The following is a 24,349-nucleotide window of genomic DNA, read 5'->3' as shown; positions in this document are numbered from 1 at the left end:
CGTTGTTGAAGTGGTATTTGAACTACTCTATCTTATGATCATGAGTATACCACAAAAACAGATAATACCATGCCACCTATCTCAATTATAATTAAAGAAGTACCATGAACATATGCATATATTTTAAAAAATCGAGAATCTTGCAAGTTTTGGTTAACCAATACAAGATGTCTTCTTTATGGAAACACATTATACTGAAAAATAATTGTAATAAACAGTGCAGTCTCTCAGCAAACAACACCTTGATTCAATTGTCATATAATTATAATAATAAAAAGTACTCCAAAATTAAAATCATAAAGATTTATTGCGTTATATATTATTTAACCCCTAAGTAATTTTATATTGTATTTGTCCATTTGGAAATACATTTGAAAATGACAAAAACATTTCAAATTTTGTTGTGCAGAAAATAATTGACAATTTGATATTCATACATGTATCCTTAAATAGTGTCGTTGCACAAATCTTTAGACAAAGTCACTTTCTTGTTTGTACACATTCGTCGACCTGATACTTATTGTTAGTTTTCTTGAAAAATATCAATTGTGTTGCGTTCTTTTATTTGTAAGTATATTATAATTAATCGATACATGATCACACAGGTACTACACTAATAATCATTGTTATGATCTTATGTTGTATGGGTTAATATTCATAGTACTGCTTGGTGAGTTTATAACATGTACGAAATTATAAGTTTAATAGGAACAATTTACATATATAAATCATGTTATTTCAGTTGCGTGCATGTAACATTTGCTTTTGTATGTTGTGCCTTACTTTCACTTTAAAATACAGTTTATTATAAAAGGAACATAATTTCAAAATGGATGCATTTTTTTTTAGCTGCACTGGCATAAAACAAGTTCTTCGAAATCATCTTAATAAAGTATATGTTAATGTTATATGGTCCTTAAAATGCAAAAGATCATTTATATATATAATCAGGATAGGTACCTCTCTTTTCTCACCATTTTGTATTGTTTACATTTTCAGACTGATAACCGGTATTAAAAAGCACACATATATATATACAAGAATGGCAGGTAAAGGGTAAGTACTTATTATAAGTGTTTAAAACAAAATTAGTGTCAAATAATGCATATTAAGATACACAAATAGACAATTTTCAACTTGATCGTTAGTTAACGTGAATATAAATAATCCCAAGTGTTGACATTCTGCTCAAAAACACAATGTTATAATGAGCCGATAAAATACAGCAACAAAGTAAAGTGTTATTTTTATCATTTTATCGTAATATCGCCTTATTTTCAAATTAAAAAAGAATTTATTTACTAAACATAATTTAGTAATAAAATATGCTATGTGTGTTTTTTTCTATATCGGCTAGAGGTATAGAGGGGTTGAGATCTCACAAAAAATGTTTACCCCACCACCTTTTTTTGCGCCCGGCATGTCCCAAGTCAGGAGCCTCCGGCTTATGTTAGTCTTGTATGAATTTTAAGTTTAGTTCATTTATAATTTTTGAAATTTAGTAAGACGTTTATTTCACTGACCTAGTACACTTTTTTGTTTAGGGGCCAACTTAAGCACGCCATTGGGTGAGGGATTTTTTGTTGTGCTGAAGACCCATTGGTGGCCTTCGGCTGCTTTTTTTTTTAGGTCGGATTGTTGTCTCTTTGACAGATTTTCCATTTCTCATTCTCAATTTAACAATAATATAACTTCGACATTATTCATTTTACGAAACAAATTTCTGAATCGATATGCTAAGTTGTAATTTGTTTCACTGATAATTATGTAATAGATAGAACCAATTGAAGTCGGGTAAAACTATTTGAAAAAAAAGCTTTTGATAACATAAAATTAATTGATTAATTGATGTTTACTTAACGTCCAGTGGCAAATATTTCATGTATATTCAAGCTCAGAACAAATTAGAAATAAATCTTAAAGGTGGGTGTTGGATGCCTTGCTAACCGGGATGACGATTGGATATTGAGATATTGTTTAAAAAGGCCATGCTTGAGGGGGGAGGGGGAGGGGCAAATCCACTTTTTGCCAAGTACAGGCTACCGAAAGGAACCCTGCTGTTGTAATTTTCTTCAATTCGCAGAGAGCTTGGATAGCAGCTTTAAAAAAAAAAAAAAAAAAAAACAGTCACAAAAAATCCACTTGCCTGAAAATAAAATAAAAGTCTGCTTACATAAACGTTAACTGTATATGTACGTTTTTTTCTCGTTAGGTTGACAACCCCTTTTTCTAAGACTGCTTATTACAAAATTAAAGCATTACAGTAGTAATATGAAAAATACGATTACAATGAATTAGATAGACATGTCATTTTGTACTAATGCTTAAGGGAAACAACATCAACAGCAATGATAATAAATGAACTCCAGACAAGATTTGTTTTACAAAAAAAGCACAAATTTTATAAAAAGGATTACGTTTCACATTTGAATATAATTGCATCGTGTAGAGATAGAGATAGACGAGCTCTGCACATTAAGAAAACATTGAGGGTCGTAAGTGGCTTATTGCAAAGTTATATCCTGTTATTATGAATTACGCCCTCATTTTCCAGAGGCATTACACATTTTGCGCCTAGTAGCAGGATCGCAACGCTATTGCAGGACCTAATTTTTGTATTTATTGTCAGTATAGTCTAGTTCTTAGTTACTTTCTATCATAGATTGTTTTATTTCTATTGTTAATTGAGATGAGTATAAGACTGTATATTTTCTATCTAAATATCAATGTAGATAAGAAGTTGAGGTATGTATTCTATCTTTTTTTTCTTGTTCCAGGCCACATGTTAGTAGTCTAAGAGTATATAATTCAGGATCACGTTCTAGTAAGGCTGTAAGTAGTTTCTGTGTTAATTAATGCAAGTTAAGCAGGGTTAAGCTTAAAATCTAAAAGGTTAACTTATACAGTATAAGATTAATTTGTTCACAAGAACTTCAGTAAATAATAGCAAGCATATATTGTCTGAGGTCAAACAATTTTTGTTTAAAGCTATTTCTATAATTGATATAATATTATACGAGTATGTATTCTTTCCGATACATGCAGTTATTGTTATCAAGCATTTTATGGTTTACGAGAAAATCGTTCGTAGATACAATAATAAGACAGGATAAAAATCGACCAAATTCCCCGGCTTGAATAAGACTTTAGTTAACCAGTACAATTCCTAGTCCTTGAGGCTAATGCAAAATATTAGAAATTAGATTAAAGAATAAGATCTACTAGAATAATCTTAAATAGTCTTAAATGCATATTTTTTTAATAGTTGTTACTTGGCTTTGAACTAGCTGTCAGTAACTGCGAGTATTCTCAGATCTGTACGTACAAATGTAGTATCTTGTTGTTGTTGGAGTATATCATTACCCGGCCACGTCCACTCTATGTAGTATTTCTATTTGAAACCATCTGATGAGTTGAGCCTTTTTCAACTGATTTTTATAGTTTGTTCTTATATTGTAATCTTACGCCACTGCCACAGATTAGGGGGAGGGTTGGGATCCTGCTAACATATTTAACCTCGCCACATATGTATGTGCCTGTCCCAAGTCAGGAGCCTGTAATTCAGAGGTTGTCGTTTGCTGATGTGTTACATATTTGTTTTTCGTTCATTTTTTGTACTTAAATTAGGCCGTTAGTTTTTTCGTTTGAATTCTTTTACATTTGTCATTTCGGGGCCTTTTATAACTGACTATGCGGTATGGGTTTTGCTCATTGTTGAAAGCCGTACGGTGACCTATAGTTGTTAATTTCCATGTCATGTGATCTCCTGTGGAGCGTTGTCTCATTTGCAGTTATACTACATCTTCGTTGTAATATGTATCTCATTTAAGATATCAGTGCTACTTTACTGTTCTCATCAAATTAAACAAATGCTAGATCAAAACAATGAAATAAGTGGTAATGTTTTCGTCTCAGGAAACTATTATAATGATTGTGTCTGCTTGTAAAGTATACAGGTCCGTTGTGATTCTACTTTTCACACTAATTCACTTTCTTTTTTAGACGCCAATATATGATTCAACACTAGAACACCGCTTGAAGGAACAAGAAAGGTGAAAAATATATTCGTTTTGAGTGAAATTTTCTTGATACAAATATTTCAATTGTCTGATAAAAATTATTAAAAAGTGAAATTACAAAAATACCTAACCCGATGAAAAATTATAATCGCAAAGTACTTTATCAAGTGACAAAATCAAAAGTCCAAAGACATCAAACGAATGGAAAAGAAATGTGATATTCCCCGACTTGGTACTGGCATTTCCTCAAGTAGAAAATGGTGGATTAAACCTAGTTTTATAGCTAGCTAAACCTCTCACTTATTTGACAGTTGCATAAAATTCTATTTTATTGACAACAATCTGTGAACAAAACCCACAGACAAATAGGTGAACATGTAAAAAAGGGGTACATCAGTCAAAATTGTGTTATAATCTCAATCACTATAAAAACAAACATTTATGTCAACAAAGACAATATTTATATTTATACATGTATTATAAGTATTTTCCATCTATTGCTATGGAAGTTTTTCAACCACATGAGTTGTTCTTATACACTGTTGGTACAGATTGGGGAACATATTGAATGTTGTATTGCAATTTATAGCCGGTCCATGATTGACTTCAAAGTCAAATGTCAAGAAATTATATATCTCTCTTTCGCTGACAAGGCTGTTGAAGCGTCCGTGACATAATTTTAAATTAAAAAAAAAAAAAAAACAAACAAAAAAACAACAAAACACTATGGCATCGGTGAATTTTTTAATCGTGTATCCCACCATAGCTGGAAAAAAAGATATGTCCTCTTAATTCCTCTCAATTGAGACAGAAATAATTTCAAACAATAATTTATGATCGTATTATGACATACTGGAACTGTAAGACATACACAATATTGTTAAAAAATGGTCCCCATGACACTAGGATACATTAAAAAAATATATAAGATAATAATAAGGAGAATTGGTATGATTGCCAAATGAGAAAACTTTTCATGAAGTGTATGCAAGACATGAGATGCAACTGTTCGGCTTTCAACAATGAAAAATCATACCGTACGTATAGTCGACTTGAAAGGACCCCGGCATAAAATGATGAATCCGGAATGGGGAGGGCGACTGCGAAAGGGCTGTATAGCCAGTCAAGGTCGTAAAAAACTTCGATCGTCGATGAATCGGGGTAAAAAAAAAGGGCAGTTATTACAAATGTAAGTGCGCTATCGTGTGGCGTCTCCCTTTTTTTGATTCGATTTGATGATCTGAAATAAAAATAAAAACCGAAGAGCAATATACACATGGCAAACTATTGGTCTTCAACACAGCGATAAAATCCCGCACCCACAGACGGGTTTCAGTTGGCCTTTAGCAAAAATGTATAATGGTTTCTGGAAAATGGACTCCAAAATATCGTAATGAATCAAAGATAAACAACCGTCCCCGTACACATCTAGGCGATGGAGAATAAACAAACACACAACAATACCTACAGTAAAACTAATCTTAAAAAAGGTCCGATCCCGATGTCAAAATAGGTTACAAAAGAACCTCTAATCAAAATAACAAGATCAACATGAATTAACAACACTACTAGCAGTTACTGACATGTCACATATAGCTAGCACCAGACCTCATTTAAACTGATAAAAAGAATATGTCTTAATCATATGCAAATCAAGCACAATTTCTCTTACCATCATACTATTATAAAATATACAAGTACAAAACCCTTATCATGTCAACAATTGGTTTTAGAATAGATGTGGTATGACTGCCAATTAAATGAGAGAAATCTCCACAAAAGACCAATTGACGCAGAAATTAACAACTGTAGGTCACCGTACGGGCATCAACAATAAAACCCATTTAACACATTGTCAGCTATGTGTTTTTTTCCGAACGTTACCCATATGAGTAAATCAACAATAATTAAAAAATACTATCTTTAATGGGTCTTGACAAAAGTTGTAATTTTATCCCTTCTTATTAAGTTTGTTTGGGTTTTTTTGTTATCTTTTCAGGCGAATGACGACATGAAATGACATGAAATGACATGCACGTCTTTTGGTTGTTAAACGACATTTGTTTTGAATAATTCGAGCAATTTCAACTCATTTAGAAAAAAAGAATGATTTACCATAAGTGTAATAAACATTTAAGGGGGAAGTTCATACCTCCTTATTATTTAAAATATCCAAATGTTAAAAAAGTACTGGGCATGCTTAAATATTGTAATAATAATGTGCTGTCTAAGCTGTCAATTTTTATTCAAAAGGTAGAAAAGATGCTTGTCTGATTTAAAACTGCAATAAACAAAGATTTATCTCTGAAGATGTATAATTTAAAAATGTATTCCGTTTGTATTATGCAATATGTTGTGATTTATATTACAGTGTATAATATGCTCCTGTTACGCAGTCTTCTGCGGCTGAGTTTTCTTTAATAAACTATGAAACTAATACTTCCTGCGCCCATACTTTTTTGTACCTTTTATTTCCAGATTGCACGTACATACATGTAGAAATAAATTGTATTCACTGCAAAGCATGACAATTGAAATTTAATCTGAACTTTAATTATTTAAAGGGATTTAAAAAAGAAAGATGCTGATTTAAAAAATAAAGACGCAGAATGTGCCGAAATTTTGAAAAGACTAAAAGAAGAGACAAAGGCAAAGGAGAAATTACAAAGAGATCATGATAAGACGATATCAGAATTAAAACGATCCGCTGGAAAACAGCTTGATAAGACTTTGAAAGATGAAAACGATAGAATGAAACGGCAAGCTGACGCAATGAATGTAGAGATTGATGAACTTCGTAGGGAAGTTGATCGTTTAAGAACAAGGTATAATATATTTTATTGTACTAGTTTATTAACAGTCCTATATATTTTATTGTACTAGTTTATTAACAGTCTTATAATAGAATACCGCCTTAGGGAGAAACTGTATCCCAAACAAAAAGTGTCATGATTTTCAAAACTCCTGTCGATAAATATTGATATAACTTTTGATATTGCTATTATATTATTTCCTCATGATTTGTTTTACTCATACTTTTAAGTAATGTATTATTATAGTTTGAGTAAAGTAGCTGGTGAAAGAATGACAGAAGGAAACCCTTTCGTTACCGATCTTAGCGACCCAAACCGACCACAAAAACTAGCAGAGAAATTCAACAGCCTCTATGATAACTCATGGACAGATGCATTTGAAGGTGTATCAAAGGGCAATGATGAACAGGTGATCTGTACTCTACTTTTAGATACGTTTAAGGTATGTAACAGTGTATTTAGATTATACCAGCTTAATACGGTATTATTTAAAATCGATGCACGGATCTTGTCTTAAAAGATTAAACGTATCTAAATTACAGCTTTATATCCCTATTAGAAAAAAATCCATAAAAATGACTGCCTGTTCAATAAGGATTAAGAAAATATATTTTTGATTGACCTTATACGGGATTTATACTTTTGTGCAATACTTACAAGGAAAAAAGGTGTACTCAGCCTATCGAATTACTAGATTGTTGCTATTTTCTATGTTTTTTATATGGCTGTTGTTCTGTAGGATTTGGGTGTATGAAGTAGATGTGGCTTGTTGTGTTTAATTATTAGCGATTCCTGTTACACATTTCTGATGTATGATTTTAACTAATTTGTTAAATGTGAAATCGTGTTTTGTTTGTAATAGAAATACTTGGTGTGTTTTCGTTTTAATGAAAGCAAAAATAAATAAAAAAGGCGAACTTTTGTTTTTTTCTTCAGGATTGTTGGAAGCATTGCTCAGAACTATCCAAACTACAGTTATCCAATATGCAACAATGTTGTGTAGTGCCTTATTGTCCTATAAGCAACACAAGTGCGGTGAGACATTTATCATATTTAAATACTTAATTATGGAGAATGCCTTTTAAAATATATACATGGATATTATTCTTTTCAATGAAGTCGTGTGTACATTCTGTAAAAGATTGGAGAAGACAAGTATTATTGTAAAAAAAAAAAAAAAAAATAGAATGCGTGTTATGTCCACCAAATATAAAACAAATGTTAAAAGATTGGTTTGTCGATATTTACAGAAATGTAACCTAGAACAGTCGTTTTATTTTTTACGGTATCTACACATCACTAGAGAGCTGGGAGTAGAATGATTCCAATTGATAGACAAAGTAGTATTTAAACATAAATAGATAATGGCAACAGTAGTATACCGCTGTTCGAAACTCATAAATCGATTGAGAAAAAACAAATCCGGGTTACAAACTAAAACTGAGGGAAACGCATCAAATATAAGAGGAGAACAACGACGCAACAGAAACACAACATTAAAATGTAACACACACAGAAACGAATTATAATATAGGTCTATTCTAAATAATCGATTTGATCGTTTTATTTTGAAGAAAGTTTTGCAAAAACCTGTGTGTGTGTTTCACTTTTATAGATTGAAATCAAAGAAGAAGATTCCGTTGTGTATACCAGACATCTAAAAGACGCAAGGCGATCTTATGCCAAAGAATTTATTCCCAAGCTTTGTCAGGTAAGTACATGTAGTATTCGAAAATATTAAATATTTATCACAAAGAAGTTACTTTCTAATACAAATATTAATTAATGTCCTCACTTTAGACATATCAGTTTTAGAAATGTTGTTATAATATAATAATTTATTTTTGGATGTAGGGCGACTTCTGAATGGCTGTCATTTTTTTGTCTATCAACTCATATACCTAGTTTTGTCATGTAACCGTGACGTCATCAACGTTTTGTTATTATATATTCGGCTTAAGATGGAATTAAGAATTAAATTGTAATAATTCCTCTGTCTATTTAAAATAAAATAAAAATTTGATGTACACTTCAAAATAACCCGCTACACGGGTTATTCAGTATGCACCACTTTTTTTTTATGTTATTTCTTTATAGACAGAAAAAAATAGTACAGTCATTCCAAAATTGAATTCAAAATAAAATTAACATACGGACATGAGAATAACATAGTTCAACTGTTCAGACATAAGAAATTGAAATCGTTTTCAAACGAAAATGTACAATGAACTGAAGGAACTCTAAGTATTTATTTTTGAAATGTATTTGTTGGAAATTCGGAATGGTATATTCATAGCCGTTAATAATTCTTTCAACGATCTAGGTCAAATATTTAGAAGTACAATTCTGGGCAAATGTAGCCAAAAATATTAAAAAACTTGTATTTGTTATATTTCCAGCACTACTGGGAAAATGTTATTCCTAAAACATCACCTAGAGATGAATCTTTAAAACCTTACATCGAAGCATGTCTTGACCTCTGCTGGTTAAGTGCGATATGTGATCCACCAATAGACTATTCCTTTGCTCCTGATAATCTGGACGACTACAGAGGATATACACAAAATGGTGACACAGTAGACTTTTTTGTGTGGCCTGCTATGTATTTACATCAATATGGACCACTTTTATATCAAGGAGTAGTTCAATTTAAACCAACAAGTAAAGGAAAGTCTTAAGATTTGCCATGCATATATGTATATGTATTCAAATCTTAAAGAATTGGACTTTTACGACACATTTATTGATGTAATGCTCTGCAACATACTACTATATGATTTCAAATGAACAAGTTACTTTTTAAATGCATCAACCGCACAGATGTTTTTTAAACGCATCACAATACTCCTTTATGATCTTATTGTTATTTTTTATTTTGATATGTGTTTAATATTAAAGTATGGATTGGATAAATTGAGTTCCATTGTTTGCTTACTATACTTTTAAACAAGAGCTATCAAATTTATCTGAAATATTTTGCCTTTGTGTTTTCTGTGTTGATTGTAATTCCAACTTCCATCAATACAGCACTAAAATGCAAATGAATCATACGTTTCGCCAGAAATACTGCATACATTTCTTTTTTGGAATATGTTGGAATACCCACTGTAAATGTACATATTACTTTGACTATGTATTCGAATGAGCACATCACTTCGATAATTACTTTCGGACACCCGTTGCAGATTTCCATATCGTGGTCATGGACGTTTTACTGTATTCGGATTTTTTCTATATTCCATATACACATCTTTGATTACCCCCTCCCTAATTCCCCTAGATCAAAGGCACATTGCTTATTATTGTTACGGTTCAGGGAGGAAGTTGCAGGCTTGTACATACAACTCTTTCGGGCTACTCAGTAAACACTCTATTCTATTTTCGCGTTCGTCGTTAACTGTTAGCTAACGCGTATACAGACATTTGATGAACATTTTGTATACTTATATATTGTTATTGTATGTAAATATTGTTAGTAAGGTCTCTGGAATAATAACATAGAGTTCGTCTTCACTGTTTGACCATGGGGGCCCCTGACTGAACAACTGTTCCCCCCTTCTGTTTACCCTTATTTCACACGTTCCCGCTTTATTACTTTGTTATTTTATAAGCGTAAGTCATGAATATTGTATCCGGGACCAATACATGCTAAAAGTAAGCTTAGATAAGTCCCGTTTGTTCATTTCCCGACTCGACAGAATGTCAACATTCCGATCGCCACCATTTGCATCACTATGTTTATTGACCTCACTGATTTAATGACCTGAGATCAGCATCCAATCAGCATAACGTAATTTGCCCACCATCTCCATAGGGGCACGAGACGTTGGTGGGACAGATGTATAAAAACGAGTGCACAACAGTCTCAAGGTAGACAGCGGTCCGCTACCAGGGCGTTCACTCCTGATACCAAGGAAATTACAAGACCAAAACCTAATGCGCCGCAGTCGATGCAACCCGTAAACGACATGTACCTTATGTGTTACAATGTTATTTATAAAAAAAAACAGCCCACAGAAGATGAGTGATAGGTATTGCATTGCACTTTCGATTATTTTCTATTATAACAAAAAGCAACATTCTTTACTATGTTCGTATATTTGTAAGCTGGTAAGAAGTAAAATATCAAAAAAACTGAGCTCCGAGGAAAATAAAAAAAAGAAAGTTCCTAATTAAATAGCCAAATCAAAAGCTCTAGCCACATCAAACGAACGGAAAACAACTATCATATTCCTGACTTGGTACATGCATTTTCTTATGTAGACAATGTTGGATTGAACCTGGTTTTATAGCTAGATAAACCTCTCACTTGTATGACAGTCTCATCAATTTGTTATCATCTATATATAAAAGACGCCGTACAACAACAAATAGTCATTTTGCAATACAATAAGCAAACAATGTTTTGATTACGATTGTTAATGAATATAAAGTTACACTATCAAAATCTAAAATTTGTCTGGAAAAGAATGAAAAACAGTTGAATATTTATCGACCTCGAAATTTTCTAGTAACAGGTGCACTGTTTGGAGCAAACTCTAAATCCTGTCGTTGGTGATTTCAGCTTCCCAATTGTGAACTTTCCATTTCTGAAGAGCAACATTCCAGCAGAGCCTGCATACGGAGTATACATCTCCCAGTTGATTCGATATTCAAGATCTTGTATTTCCTATCATCATTTTCTTGTTAGAGGGTTTCTGCTTACAAGGAAGCTATTAATTAAACCAAGAGTTCCAAATAGTGAACCTGAAGTTTACGGACGCAGCCACGAGTTGGTTGTTCGTTATGGAATATCCGTTTTACAGTAGATACCAGATATATTCCGTTCCTAATGTCGTAACTACAACCAAAACCATTTTCTCGAATGTGACCTACCAAATTGGACGTATTGTACTAACATGAGCAACACGATGGTTCGAGTAGGATCTGCTTACCATTCAGGAGCACCTGATTTTACCCCCAGGGTTTGGTGGGTTTGGGTTCGTGTTGCTCGGTCTTCAGTTTTCTACGTTGTGTTTTGTGTACTGTTGTTTGTCTTTTGGTCTTTTTATGCGCCACCATCGTAGGTGGAGGGGCATTATGTTTTCTGGTCTGTGTGTCCGTTCGTTCGTTTGTCCGTCCTTCCGTCCGTTCGTCCGTCTGTCCCGCTTCATGTAAAAGTTTTTGGTCGAGGTAGTTTTTGATGAAGTTGAAGTCCAATCAACTTAAAACTTAGTACACATGTGCCCTATGATATGATCTTTCTAATTTTAATGCCAAATAAGAGTTTTACCCTTAATTTCACGATTTACTGAACATAGAAAAGGATGGTGCAAATTCCAGGTTAAAGTTTCTGGTCAAGGTTGTTTTCGATGAAGTGAAAGACCAATCAACTTGAAACTTAGTCTACATGTTATGATATGATCTTTCTAATTTAAATGCTAAATTCCAGTTTTTACCCCAATTTCACCTTAACATAGAAAAGGATAGTGCGAATGGGGCATTCGTGTACTATGGACACATTCTTGTTCTTTTTTTAGCCATGGCATAGTTTATTTTCGACTGCTGAGTTTGAATGTCAATTTGATATATGTTGCCTCTCTCTTATTTTAAATTTAAGATTATCTCCAACATTTAAATCCTGTTAATAGAAGCTATATCTGTACATTTGAGAATCATTTCGTTGTTTGCGACTTGTTGGCATACTAAAGAAGCCGCATATATAAGAAAATCGTCAAAATCAAGACGATATAAATGGTTAAAATAAAAGGAATCTTTACCTAGAACTTTTTTTTTCATTTCTCTCCGCTTCTGTTTTTATTTTTAACTCACCTGGCCCGAAGTCCATCGTCCGTCGTCGTCCGTCGTCCCTCGTCCTTCGTCGTTCGTCGGCGTTCGTCCGTCGTCGTCCTTCGTCCGTCGTCGTCCGTCGTCCATCGTAGTCTGTCGTCGGTGTTTACCTTTTACATTTTGAACTTATTTGTCCGTCGTCGTCCGTCGTCGTCCGTCGTTGGTGTTAACTTTTTTACATTTTGAACTTCTTCTAGAGAACCACTGAATGGAATGAAACCAAACATGGCATGAATGTTCCTTATTAGGTGCTGACCAATTGTTGTTACTTTGTAGCTGATCCATCATCCAAGATGGCCGCCAGCCGGGGGACTTAGTTTAACATAGGACCTTATGGGAAATGCATACAAATGACTTCTTTAAGAAAACCACTGAATGGAATGAAACCAAACATGGCATGAATGTTCCTTATTATGTGCTGACTAAGTGTTGTCACTTTGTAGCTAATTCATTATCCAAAATGGCCACCAGTGGGGGAATTAGTTTAACATAGGACCCTATGGGAAATGCATACACATGACTTCTTCTAGAGAACCACAGAATGGAATGAAACCAATTATGACATGAATGTTCCTTATTAGGTGCTGACCAAGTGTTGTTACTTTGTAGCTGATCCATCACCCAAGATGGCCGCCAGCAGGGGGACTTAGTTTAATATAGGACCCTATGGGAAATGCATAAAATTACTTCTTTTAGAAAACCACTGAATGGAATGAAACCAAACATGGCATGAATGTTCCTTATGAGGTGCTGACCAGGTGTTGTTACTTTGTAGCTGATCCATCATCCAAGATGGCCGCCAGTGGGGGACTTAGTTTAACATAGGACCCTATGGGAAATGCATACAAATGACTTCTTTTAGAGAACCACTGAATGGAATGAAACCAAACATAGCATGATGTTCCATATGAGGTGCTGATCAAGTGTTGTTATTTTGTCGCCAATCCATCATCCAAGATGGCCGCCAGTGGGTAGACTTTGTTTAACATAGAACCCTACGGGAAATGCATACAATGACTTCTTTTAGAAAACCACTGAATGGAATGAAACCAAACATAGCATGAATGTTCCTTGTTAGATGCTGACCAAGTTTTGTTATTTTGTCGCGAAGCCAACTTCCAAGATGGCCGCCAGTGGGGGACAAAGTTTAACAGAGGACCCTACGGGAAATGCATACAAATGACTTCTTTTGAAGAACCACTGAATGGAATGGAAACAAACATAGCATGAATGTTCCTGATGACATGCGGACCAAGTGTTGTTACTTTGTAGCCGATCCATCATCCAAGATGGCCGCCAGCAGGGGTCTTAGTTTAACATAGGACCCTATGGTAAATGCATACAAAAGTTGTCTTCTAGAGAACCACTGAATTGAATGAAACCAAACATAGCATGAATGTTCCTTTCCTAATAAGGTGTTGGCCAAGTGTTGTTACTTTGTAGCCAATTTTCATCTTTTTTTTATATGATTTTAAAAACCCAAGTAGTGTTAGGTGAGCGTTACAGGTTTTTGAGAGCTTTCAGTTATTGTTTAATTGCACTATTTCAATTAAAGAAAAATAAATATATTTTGCATATTTATAGACTAAAAATGCATTTGATACAATTTAGAGTGCTGGGCTGTTGAAGTAAAATTCAAGTGAAAATGTTTAACCTTAAGTGATTTATTTCATAATTTTGCATTATATTAGCCACAACGTTGTCTAATAGAAAAACAAAAGATATAGGTATCGTATCATGGGCGCATATTCAGATGTAATGGTAATTTTACAGAAGATCAGTATTAAATGATTAATCAAGCACACAAAGCATTATACAGCTTGTACAAAAGTATTAGAAATCAAGTCATCTCATTAGACTTGCAACTTTTAAATTTTTTGACGCCATGGTAGAGCTTATTCTTTTATAGCCATGGCTGAGAGATTTGGAGATACAAAAACTAGATTTTAAAACAAATTCACTTTAATTTTTGCAAACGTTTTTTAAGAGTAAGATCTTCAACACCTAATTATATGGGATATGGAGATTTAGGCAGGTTTCCATCATAAAAAAAGTTGAAATAAGAATGGCATCATTGTGGAGAAGTATTATGGTGCAAATATAAAACCTTTTGTTTTCTTTGATAAAGATAGCTAGTGAACTAATTTAACAGATTTCCCTAAATGGCATATGCTTTCATTGTATGAGGTAAACCAATATGTCAGGCTTTTGTCAAAAGCTTTAGAATAATCACAAAAATCAAAACAGCAAATTGTAAGATTCAAGAGCTAATAAATAAAAAAAAAAAAGGAAAACAAATTTAGCTAAAGCCAGGCGAGTAATCAGAGCTTTGCATTAGGGAAATATATTCCTTAATTTAAAATCTTTTTCAAATGTTGTGACAGCAAATGTAAATAACATAAATATCTGCAATAAATACCCTATTAAATAAACAAGTTCAAAGGAACCTTGTGTAATCTAATAGTTTTTACGCATGGATTAGTGTAACTGTTGAGTCAGAAATTTAAATGATTTAAATCTTTTCAAAAACCTAATTAGAATAATTAATAGATTTACGCAACAAGTAGCAAAAAGACAATAAATACTGAAGAAGGAAGAAATATATCGAAACAAATCATCATTTTGCGAAATTTCGATGTGGTGGAGCACCACTAAGAATAGAAACGGGGAGATTTGAAAAATTAATTTTAAAAGATCGAGTCTGTGATAATTGTATGAATATTTTAGAAGATGAAGCCCATGTTATTTTATCGTGTCCTTTGTATGATGATTTTAGAAAAAAATTATTTGATGAAGCAACACATTTTAATAGTGATTTTATGTCTTATGATGATAAACAGAAATTAGTGTTTTTATTTACAGATAATAATATGATTCGTAGCTGTGCCAAAGCCTGTAATCTTATTTTAAATAGACGTAGAAATGTTTTATACTGTAAATAATGTTAATGTCAATATGTTTTATAATAGATGCATACTTTATATAATTTTTAATGTTATAGTCTCTTGTAATTCTGTACAGAATGGCTCTCCTTTTATATTTATATATTTTTTACATTTAATGTAATGTTGTATTATATATTATTGAGAGATGAGACTTAAATAAAATATTGAATTGAATTGAATTGAATATATATGCATATTTCATAGTTTTCAAAGTTATCAAGTGGAATGAAAAATAAATAAGGTATTTATGTGCAACATTTGTACAGCCCATTTAGAATACATTCAATATTTATGTTATGTTTTCAAAGAATTAGGACGTTTACGTTTCGCCAACATTTACAGATTTAATGAATATTTTCTAGCATAGCGGCTGCATTTTTCCACATCGTAATGATTTTCTTATTTTAGTTATATTTAACCATTAAATATTTTGGCCTCGAGTATCACTGAAGAGACATTGATGGTCGGAATATGCATCTGGTGAGGAAAAAAATGGTTTCGCTTTTGTAATAACGCTAGTTCAAAATTGTTTTTGTACCAACACGTTAACATTTATTTTCAATGCGAGAGTAACTTATTCCACAGAAGAACAGTATTTTACGGTTAATGTGTTTGTTTGTGAGAGAGTTGCCATCATATTAAAATGTGTTCCCGTGCCTGTGGTGTATGCCCTTATGTTTTACAGTAAGGTTTTTTTTGCTTTTGAGGTCAACATATATTTTGTATGGGCTTTACTTCTGTTCGAAGGCCAGACGATGACCTTAACATTAAGTTGTGTAACATCACAACATAGAAAAACATAATACTACTATCTATAAAACCATAATATATGGATATGAATTATATATTGATATCAACTTCAAAATATACCTTTTGTTTTTTGGTAACAAAACAGAGGTTTACCGTAAAGGGGCGCTACAAATCAACGAGATATATAAAAAATCTAAACTGTTTTTTTTGGTACTCAATAATGAAAGTGAAATATTGGTAAAATAACTATTTTTTTGAAGTCAGTATGGTTCAATTTTGTCAGAATAAGCGAACAAACTGATAATGTATTATTCACTTGCAAGTGAATATTTCGACCTCATTGAATTCATATTCATTTGAACTTCAATTTAACCCCGAAGCTAGAAATGGATAACGCATGCATTGTGCGTGAATAGTTATTTAAAGAAAAAAGAATGTCAACATTGTTAGTGAAACAAAGGTAAATCATTTTTTTTGCATGGGTTTCTGTGAGACAAGCTTTAAATTGATTGGAATCGATCCACAAAAAAATCATTCTTATACAGGTAAAAACGACGATTACTACATACATGTATTTTTAATCTATGATATGAAATTAAACAGACCTAGAAAAATCCAATTGCACGAGTTCGCTATTAATATGTTTTTTATGTTTATATCACTTATATGAACATCGGAGGTCAACTCGATGGTTAATTATATGGCGTCTAGAATAAAATACACATGATATAAAGTTTCATATTATCGAGCCCATGCCCTGTAAGTTGCTTATTTTAGACTTCATAATTTGGATAAATGTTTTACATTGTTTTAAATCAAATGTAAGAATTTGAGTCAAATTGGTGAACACGAATTTGGCAGCTAATGCCCCTTTAAAAGAAGCACCTTTCCTAATTTTACCTACTTTTGTCTGTTATCTTTGAAAAAAAAAAAAAAAGATTTTCCACAATGTTAGCATTTTTACACTTTAACACGAAACGATGCAAACTTCAATATTAAAACATATATAAATAAAGGCTACAGTAGTACACTGGTGTTAAAAAGTCGTAAATCAATTGAGAGTATGCAAATCTGCGTTCAAAGCTATTCGTGGTCAGTGGAGGTTTCAAGTTTGCAGACGTCTTTATTAAATTTCCACAGACTGAAAATGAATACAATTAGTATTAAACAGAGTTACCTTGACTTAACTATAATAATCAGGAGGAAACAAATTTTATTTCATTATAAAAAAAACCATTATTTTGTTTTAATAATGAAATAATAAAAAAAAAAATAAAAAATGATATTTGAATATTATAATATTTTAATATCTTTTTGGAAGCAAACTTTAATGCATAGCATGTCCAAAGTTTTCGAAAAGTTATTTCGATTTATAGGTAAGTCGAAAAGACTGCATAAACATTTATTCTAAGGCATTACAATATCATAAAATCGGTTTCCCGTATCAGATTTACGCTCCCTAGTTCAAATTATACTATGTTCATAAACTATGTTTCATTTATATAACTTGGTATATATATATATATATACATCGTTTTGTTTGAGTTTATTCCCACAAGAATATATCACAGTAAATGATCTACGATAATATATGGTGTGTATATATATATGACTATATATGGTTGAACAGCATTGATGAAGGAATACATGTAGCAAGTCACTCCAATATTTTACTGTTTATTTATTTGCACTAAGCTACTTACTCAGTTTGATAAGTTAGCTATTATCACGTTTTAGACTAATAAATTATATTGGATATTGATATCATAATTGACTTATATGAGATTGACCAAACCAACCAGGAGAACAATCCCTCATGAAAGTGGCACTCGTATAATTGAGCAGTTTGGAAACCAACGCAAGAATGAAGTTCCAAGAGAATAGAAATTCAAAATTATAAAATACGGGAGTCAAATTCATTTGTCCGTTACGTTGTGTTAAATTTGATGCCTGTGGTGTATGCCCTTATGCTTTATAGTAAGGGTTTTTTTGATAAGAAATATTGTTTGTAGGACATCTTGACAATGATGTTTTTAGACTTAGTCGGCTTTCGAACTATTTGGTATCAGAATAAAGTTAAAACTCAAATTAAGTTGAAAAAAGAGAAAAACGGATACGATGTATTATTGCATTTTTTTTTATCACCCTTAAGTCATAATTAGGACTTTAACAATAACAAAAATAAATGTGCAAATCTCACTGCTGGTGTTAGATGGTTCCTATCACAGGGTGAAGCGCATTTTCCAAATGATTTGATTGATGTCCGAATACCGACCGTGTCTAAAGGTTTTCGATTCTTCCAATGCAACATGGTTAAAAGCAGTATTACAATCTCATACAGAGAATTTGAAGAAATGATTAATTTCAAAATGAAGTTCATAGAAAGTGATTGCAATATATTCTTTGAACATTCATTTGTTTTAATTGTAGTTAGTAGTTCAAATAGGTAAAACATAAACCCAATCCTTTTATAATGTTTTTCAAATTTTGAAAATGTATTGAGGTTAACAAATGCTTAAAATAATAAAGTCGCACAAAAAATCTGTCCTATTTTACCAGTCCTTTTTAGGAGAGTACACTGTGACATTTATACACTTAAGGTACATGATAATACTTAATAAGAGGTTTCTTCAAATTTTTACTAAATAAAAAACAAGAAATTTGAATGTTTTTCATTTAAATTATCATGATTTGAAGTAGCCCTCTTAGCTTTTTCATTTGATTGATATTTGAAACAAACCAGATTGTTCAATTTTCTCTTTTGCACTTTCAGGTAGATAAACGTAACAATTACATCATGGCTCAGAGAGGGTAAGTATCAATATTAGAGGGCTTATCAAATCAAAAAATAAAATATAAAAAATACCGATCTCCGCGGATATTTCAAATTAAAACAAATAGCAAAAACGGCAATGCGATATAAAGATAACACTTTAATAATTTGATGCGTCCGACGTACTTTTCTGGATTAACAATCATCGGGAACGATAGCTGAAAAATATTGAGAAAAAACAGAAATGTATAAGACCCACACAGGCGAAGTGCTAGGAAAGTACAACAATAATTTAAGCTTAATAAAATATTCTAGTGGATATAATATATATTGACATGTTAAGAACACTTAATCAAATTATATGTTCTCATCAGTTTTGGATATATCAACAGCAAAACTATCTTAGTTTTTGTTTCATACGAATTGCAAATTATGGCAGAACATTTCTTTTGCACAGTAGACAGATATTCAATTCGAGATATTAAAGACTAATTTTTACAACGACTGTTTCGGTGCGACTGCTGATGACCATTTAAAATCCTTAAGGATACCACGAGTTCAGTGGTTATCATGTTTGTGTTGACAAGACAAATCATTGATATCCTCAATTTGTTTTTAAATTAACGGTTGGTGACGGAGTTTTTCGAATAATTTTATTGAGATTCTTTTGCCGTATTAGGTAAAACTTATTAAATTTTAACATTATAAATACTGTTCAGTGACGTATTTTATATGGGGTTCAATCTGTTTTGATTCGAGTGATACTATTGAATAAAAGACAGCCAGTAAAAATTAATAAAGCACCGATCTGAAAAAAGTATATCGAGTAAGGACGAAGTCCGAGTGCTATATTCTTCCTTATGTCAATATAAGCGCGTACCGATCTCATGCATATTATTATATTAATATTGTAAATACTCCAGACAAAGAGTAGACATTCATTTGAATGGTTGCTACGATTGAGGCACAATGCAAAGTTGTCGTAAGAGTTCTAGCTAAAAAAAATCCGCGAAAGTTGAACAAAACAGCACCTACATTATGCAACGCATATACACAACTTTGGTGTTTTGCTTTATTTATAATACCAGAACTTCTTCAAGGATCACACGGACAAAAGTAATTATTTGGAAATCACTCGTTATTAAATAATCAAATGAGTTAAAATATACAAAATTAGACACATTTATATAAAACCGAAATGTATGTTGTAAATATCTTATTAGATGTGTTAACAGAAGTCTTGATGTTAAATTATAAACAACTTTCTTCTCTTTCTCAGTCCATTTGTGAGCAGCATATCTATTAAACCAGCACCTAACAGTAAGATAGTAAGTTATTTTATGTAAAGGCCAACACTTTTAGTCGTATTTCGTCAATACGATTCTGCAAGACTGACAAAGACAATAACAATCAAAACCAAGGAGTAAATAAAGACTCACAAAACCAAAGGACATTTACATCAACAGTTATAAATAATAATTGAGAAACAACACGACACGAACTCCACTAAAACCGGGCGTGAAATCAGGTGCTCCGGAAGGGTAAGCATTTCCTGCACCGTATACGGCACCCGTCGTGTTATTTCTTTGTTCAGTTGGTATTGATTGGAAGGTTCTTATGACTGAGGAAGAATATCAGATATGATATCTGACACACTTTTGTCATAATGGCCAATCAGCTCATGATGACGACCGTAAACTTTCTTGAGTGATGACCTTGATTTGATTGGTTCATAGCCCTGTCTTAGCAACTTTTGAGAAAGCAGTATTCTTCGTTCAACAAAATCAACGTACTTTAGCTCTAGAGTAACGTATCAATTGAGACACATATACTCCATATGCTGGTGCCGCTGGGATGACTATAGGAAAATTAAAATCATCGCGTTTGTCATAAATTTAGGCATTCAACCTACCATCAGTAGTCATTTCGAGAAAAGTTCTAAATATCAAGCAGATTTATCTGTGTCGGTAGTATCTTAAATTTCACGTAGTTCACTTGGATATATTAAATGTAAATGATCACTGAATCTATTATTATTAAGAGACAGTACATCATCAATATACCGACAGGTGAAATTAAAAGACTGGGCTTATTTCTTTTCTCCTTTCTGTACAAGCCCTTGGATAAATTCTGCTTCATAAGAATATAAAAACAAATCTGCACGTAGAGGAGCGCAATTGGTACCCATTGGGATTCCAATAGTCTGATGGAAGACCAAACCTCCAAATTCAACAAATATGTTGTCAAATAAAAAGTCCAGCATGGCAGTGAAATCCTCGTCGGTATATTTTTTCCTTGACTCTGTATGATTTTTCACAAAGTTAGCTGAATTCCAGCCCAAAACTAGATATTTGAAACGTCTAGTGCCCTTTTTGTTAAAGAAACATAAGCTGACGAGTTCTTTCAGTCGAGCTTTAAGTTTAGTATGTGGAATAGTGGTATAAAGAGTTGAAAAATCAAAGGTTTCAATGTTGGTACAATGTTTTAATGATTGAGATTGTAAATTCACCAATAACTCTTTCGAATTTTTCAGTATCCTTGTTATTAAGAGACAGTACATCATCAATATACCGAAAGGTTAAATTAAAATACTGGGCTAATTTCGTTTCTCCTTTCTGTACAAGCCCTTGGATAAATTCTGCTTCATAGGAATATAAAAACAAATCTGCAAGTAGAGGAGTGCAATTGGTACCCATTGGGATTCCAATAGTCTGATGGAAGACCAAACCTCCAAATTCAACAAATATGTTGTCAAATAAAAAGTCCAGCATGGCAGTGAAATCCTCGTCGGTATATTTTTTCCTTGACTCTGTATAATTTTTCACAAAGTAAGCTGAATTCCAGTCCAAAACTAGATATTTAAAACGTCTAGTGCCCTTTTTGTTAAAGAAACATAAGCTGACGAGTTCTTTCAGTCGAGCTTTAAGTTTAGTATGTGGAATAGTGGTATAAAGAGTTGAAAAATCAAAGGTTTTAATGTTGGTACAATGTTTTAATGATTGAGATTGTAAATTCACCAATAACTCTTTCGAATTTTTCAGTATCCTTGTTATTAAGAGACAGTACATCATCAATATACCGAAAGGTTAAATTAAAAGACTGGGCTAATTTCTTTTCTCCTTTCTGTACAAGCCCTTGGATTAATTCTGCTTCATAGGAATATAAAAACAAATCTGGAAGTAGAGGAGTGCAATTGGTACCATTGGGATTCCAATAGTCTGATGGAAGACCAAACCTCCAAATTCAACAAATATGTTGTCAAATAAAAAGTCTAGCATGGCAGTGAAATCCTCGTCGGTATAATTTTTCCTTGACTTTGTATGATTTTTCAAAAAGTAAGCTGAATTCCAGCCCAAAACTAGATATTTAAAACGTCTAGTGCCCTTTTTGTTAAAGAAACATAAGCTGACGAGTTCTTTCAGTCGAGCTTTAAGTTAAGTATGTGGAATAGTGGTATAAAGAGTTGAAAAATCAAAGGTTTTAATGTTGGTACAATGTTTTAATGATTGAGATTGTAAATTCACCAATAACTCTTTCGAATTTTTCAGTATCCTTGTTATTAAGAGACAGTACATCATCAATATACCGAAAGGTTAAATTAAAAGACTGGGCTAATTTTTTTTCTCTTTTCTGTACAAGCCCTTGGATAAATTCTGCTTCATAGGAATATAAAAACAAATCTGGAAGTAGAGGAGTGCAATTGGTACCCATTGGGATTCCAATAGTCTGTTAGGAGACCAAACTTCAAATTCAACAAATATGTTGTCAAATAAAAAGTCCAGCATTGCAGTTAAATCCTCGTCGGTATATTTTTTCCTTGACTCTGTATAATTTTTCACAAAGTAAGCTGCATTCCAGTCCAAAACTAGATATTTAAAACGTCTAGTGCCCTTTTTGTTAAAGAAACATAAGCTGACGAGTTCTTTCAGTCGAGCTTTAAGTTTAGTATGTGGAATAGTGGTATAAAGAGTTGAAAAATCAAAGGTTTTAATGTTGGTACAATGTTTTAATGATTGAGATTGTAAATTCACCAATAACTCTTTCGAATTTTTCAGTATCCTTGTTATTAAGAGACAGTACATCATCAATATACCGAAAGGTTAAATTAAAAGACTGGGCTAATTTCTTTTCTCCTTTCTGTACAAGCCCTTGGATTAATTCTGCTTCATAGGAATATAAAAACAAATCTGGAAGTAGAGGAGTGCAATTGGTACCATTGGGATTCCAATAGTCTGATGGAAGACCAAACCTCCAAATTCAACAAATATGTTGTCAAATAAAAAGTCTAGCATGGCAGTGAAATCCTCGTCGGTATAATTTTTCCTTGACTTTGTATGATTTTTCAAAAAGTAAGCTGAATTCCAGCCCAAAACTAGATATTTAAAACGTCTAGTGCCCTTTTTGTTAAAGAAACATAAGCTGACGAGTTCTTTCAGTCGAGCTTTAAGTTAAGTATGTGGAATAGTGGTATAAAGAGTTGAAAAATCAAAGGTTTTAATGTTGGTACAATGTTTTAATGATTGAGATTGTAAATTCACCAATAACTCTTTCGAATTTTTCAGTATCCTTGTTATTAAGAGACAGTACATCATCAATATACCGAAAGGTTAAATTAAAAGACTGGGCTAATTTTTTTTCTCTTTTCTGTACAAGCCCTTGGATAAATTCTGCTTCATAGGAATATAAAAACAAATCTGGAAGTAGAGGAGTGCAATTGGTACCCATTGGGATTCCAATAGTCTGTTAGGAGACCAAACTTCAAATTCAACAAATATGTTGTCAAATAAAAAGTCCAGCATTGCAGTTAAATCCTCGTCGGTATATTTTTTCCTTGACTCTGTATAATTTTTCACAAAGTAAGCTGCATTCCAGTCCAAAACTAGATATTTAAAACGTCTAGTGCCCTTTTTGTTAAAGAAACATAAGCTGACAAAAGATGACACATGCATTCATTGTCAGGGTAGAAAATGATACTCGGTCAAGGGAACTCTTTGTAGTATTTATATATGAATCCATCTGATGAGTTAAGCCTTTTTCAAATGACTTGTATTGTTGTTTTTTATGTTTTAATGTTACACCACTTTCCAGGCTAGTTGTCTCATTGACAATAATACCACATCTTCTTTTTTATATTCTATTTAAAAACCCGAGTAAACAGTATCTTTACTCATCAAATTGTCTGAACATTACACTATAAAGGATGTTCTGTTAAACTTTTTG

General features: G+C 32.5%; 1 protein-coding gene across 1 annotated transcript; it reads left to right on the top strand.

Moving 5' to 3' along the window:
• Positions 1-594: 594 nt before the first annotated feature.
• Positions 595-9,741, top strand: LOC139485224 (uncharacterized). Its single transcript, XM_071269511.1, has 9 exons — positions 595-670; positions 1,000-1,056; positions 2,778-2,832; positions 4,003-4,052; positions 6,584-6,844; positions 7,079-7,274; positions 7,769-7,867; positions 8,448-8,543; positions 9,232-9,741. Exons 2-9 carry the CDS (start codon positions 1,043-1,045, stop codon positions 9,508-9,510), a joined length of 1,050 nt encoding a protein of 349 aa, XP_071125612.1. The 5' UTR covers positions 595-670; positions 1,000-1,042; the 3' UTR covers positions 9,511-9,741.
• Positions 9,742-24,349: the final 14,608 nt, after the last annotated feature.

This window comes from Mytilus edulis, chromosome 8 (assembly GCF_963676685.1).
Source record: "Mytilus edulis chromosome 8, xbMytEdul2.2, whole genome shotgun sequence".
NCBI classification, from domain to species: Eukaryota; Metazoa; Mollusca; class Bivalvia; order Mytilida; family Mytilidae; genus Mytilus; species Mytilus edulis.
Note: the sequence above shows the minus strand (reverse complement) of the source record. Positions and strands in the feature narration are given on the sequence as shown.

Excerpts from the sequence above, each read along its gene's own strand:
- LOC139485224 (XM_071269511.1), top strand. Across the intron at positions 2,833-4,002 it reads GATCACGTTCTAGTAAGGCT|ACGCCAATATATGATTCAAC; the intron begins GTAAGTAGTTTC and ends TTTCTTTTTTAG. Across the intron at positions 6,845-7,078 it reads GTTGATCGTTTAAGAACAAG|TTTGAGTAAAGTAGCTGGTG; the intron begins GTATAATATATT and ends GTATTATTATAG.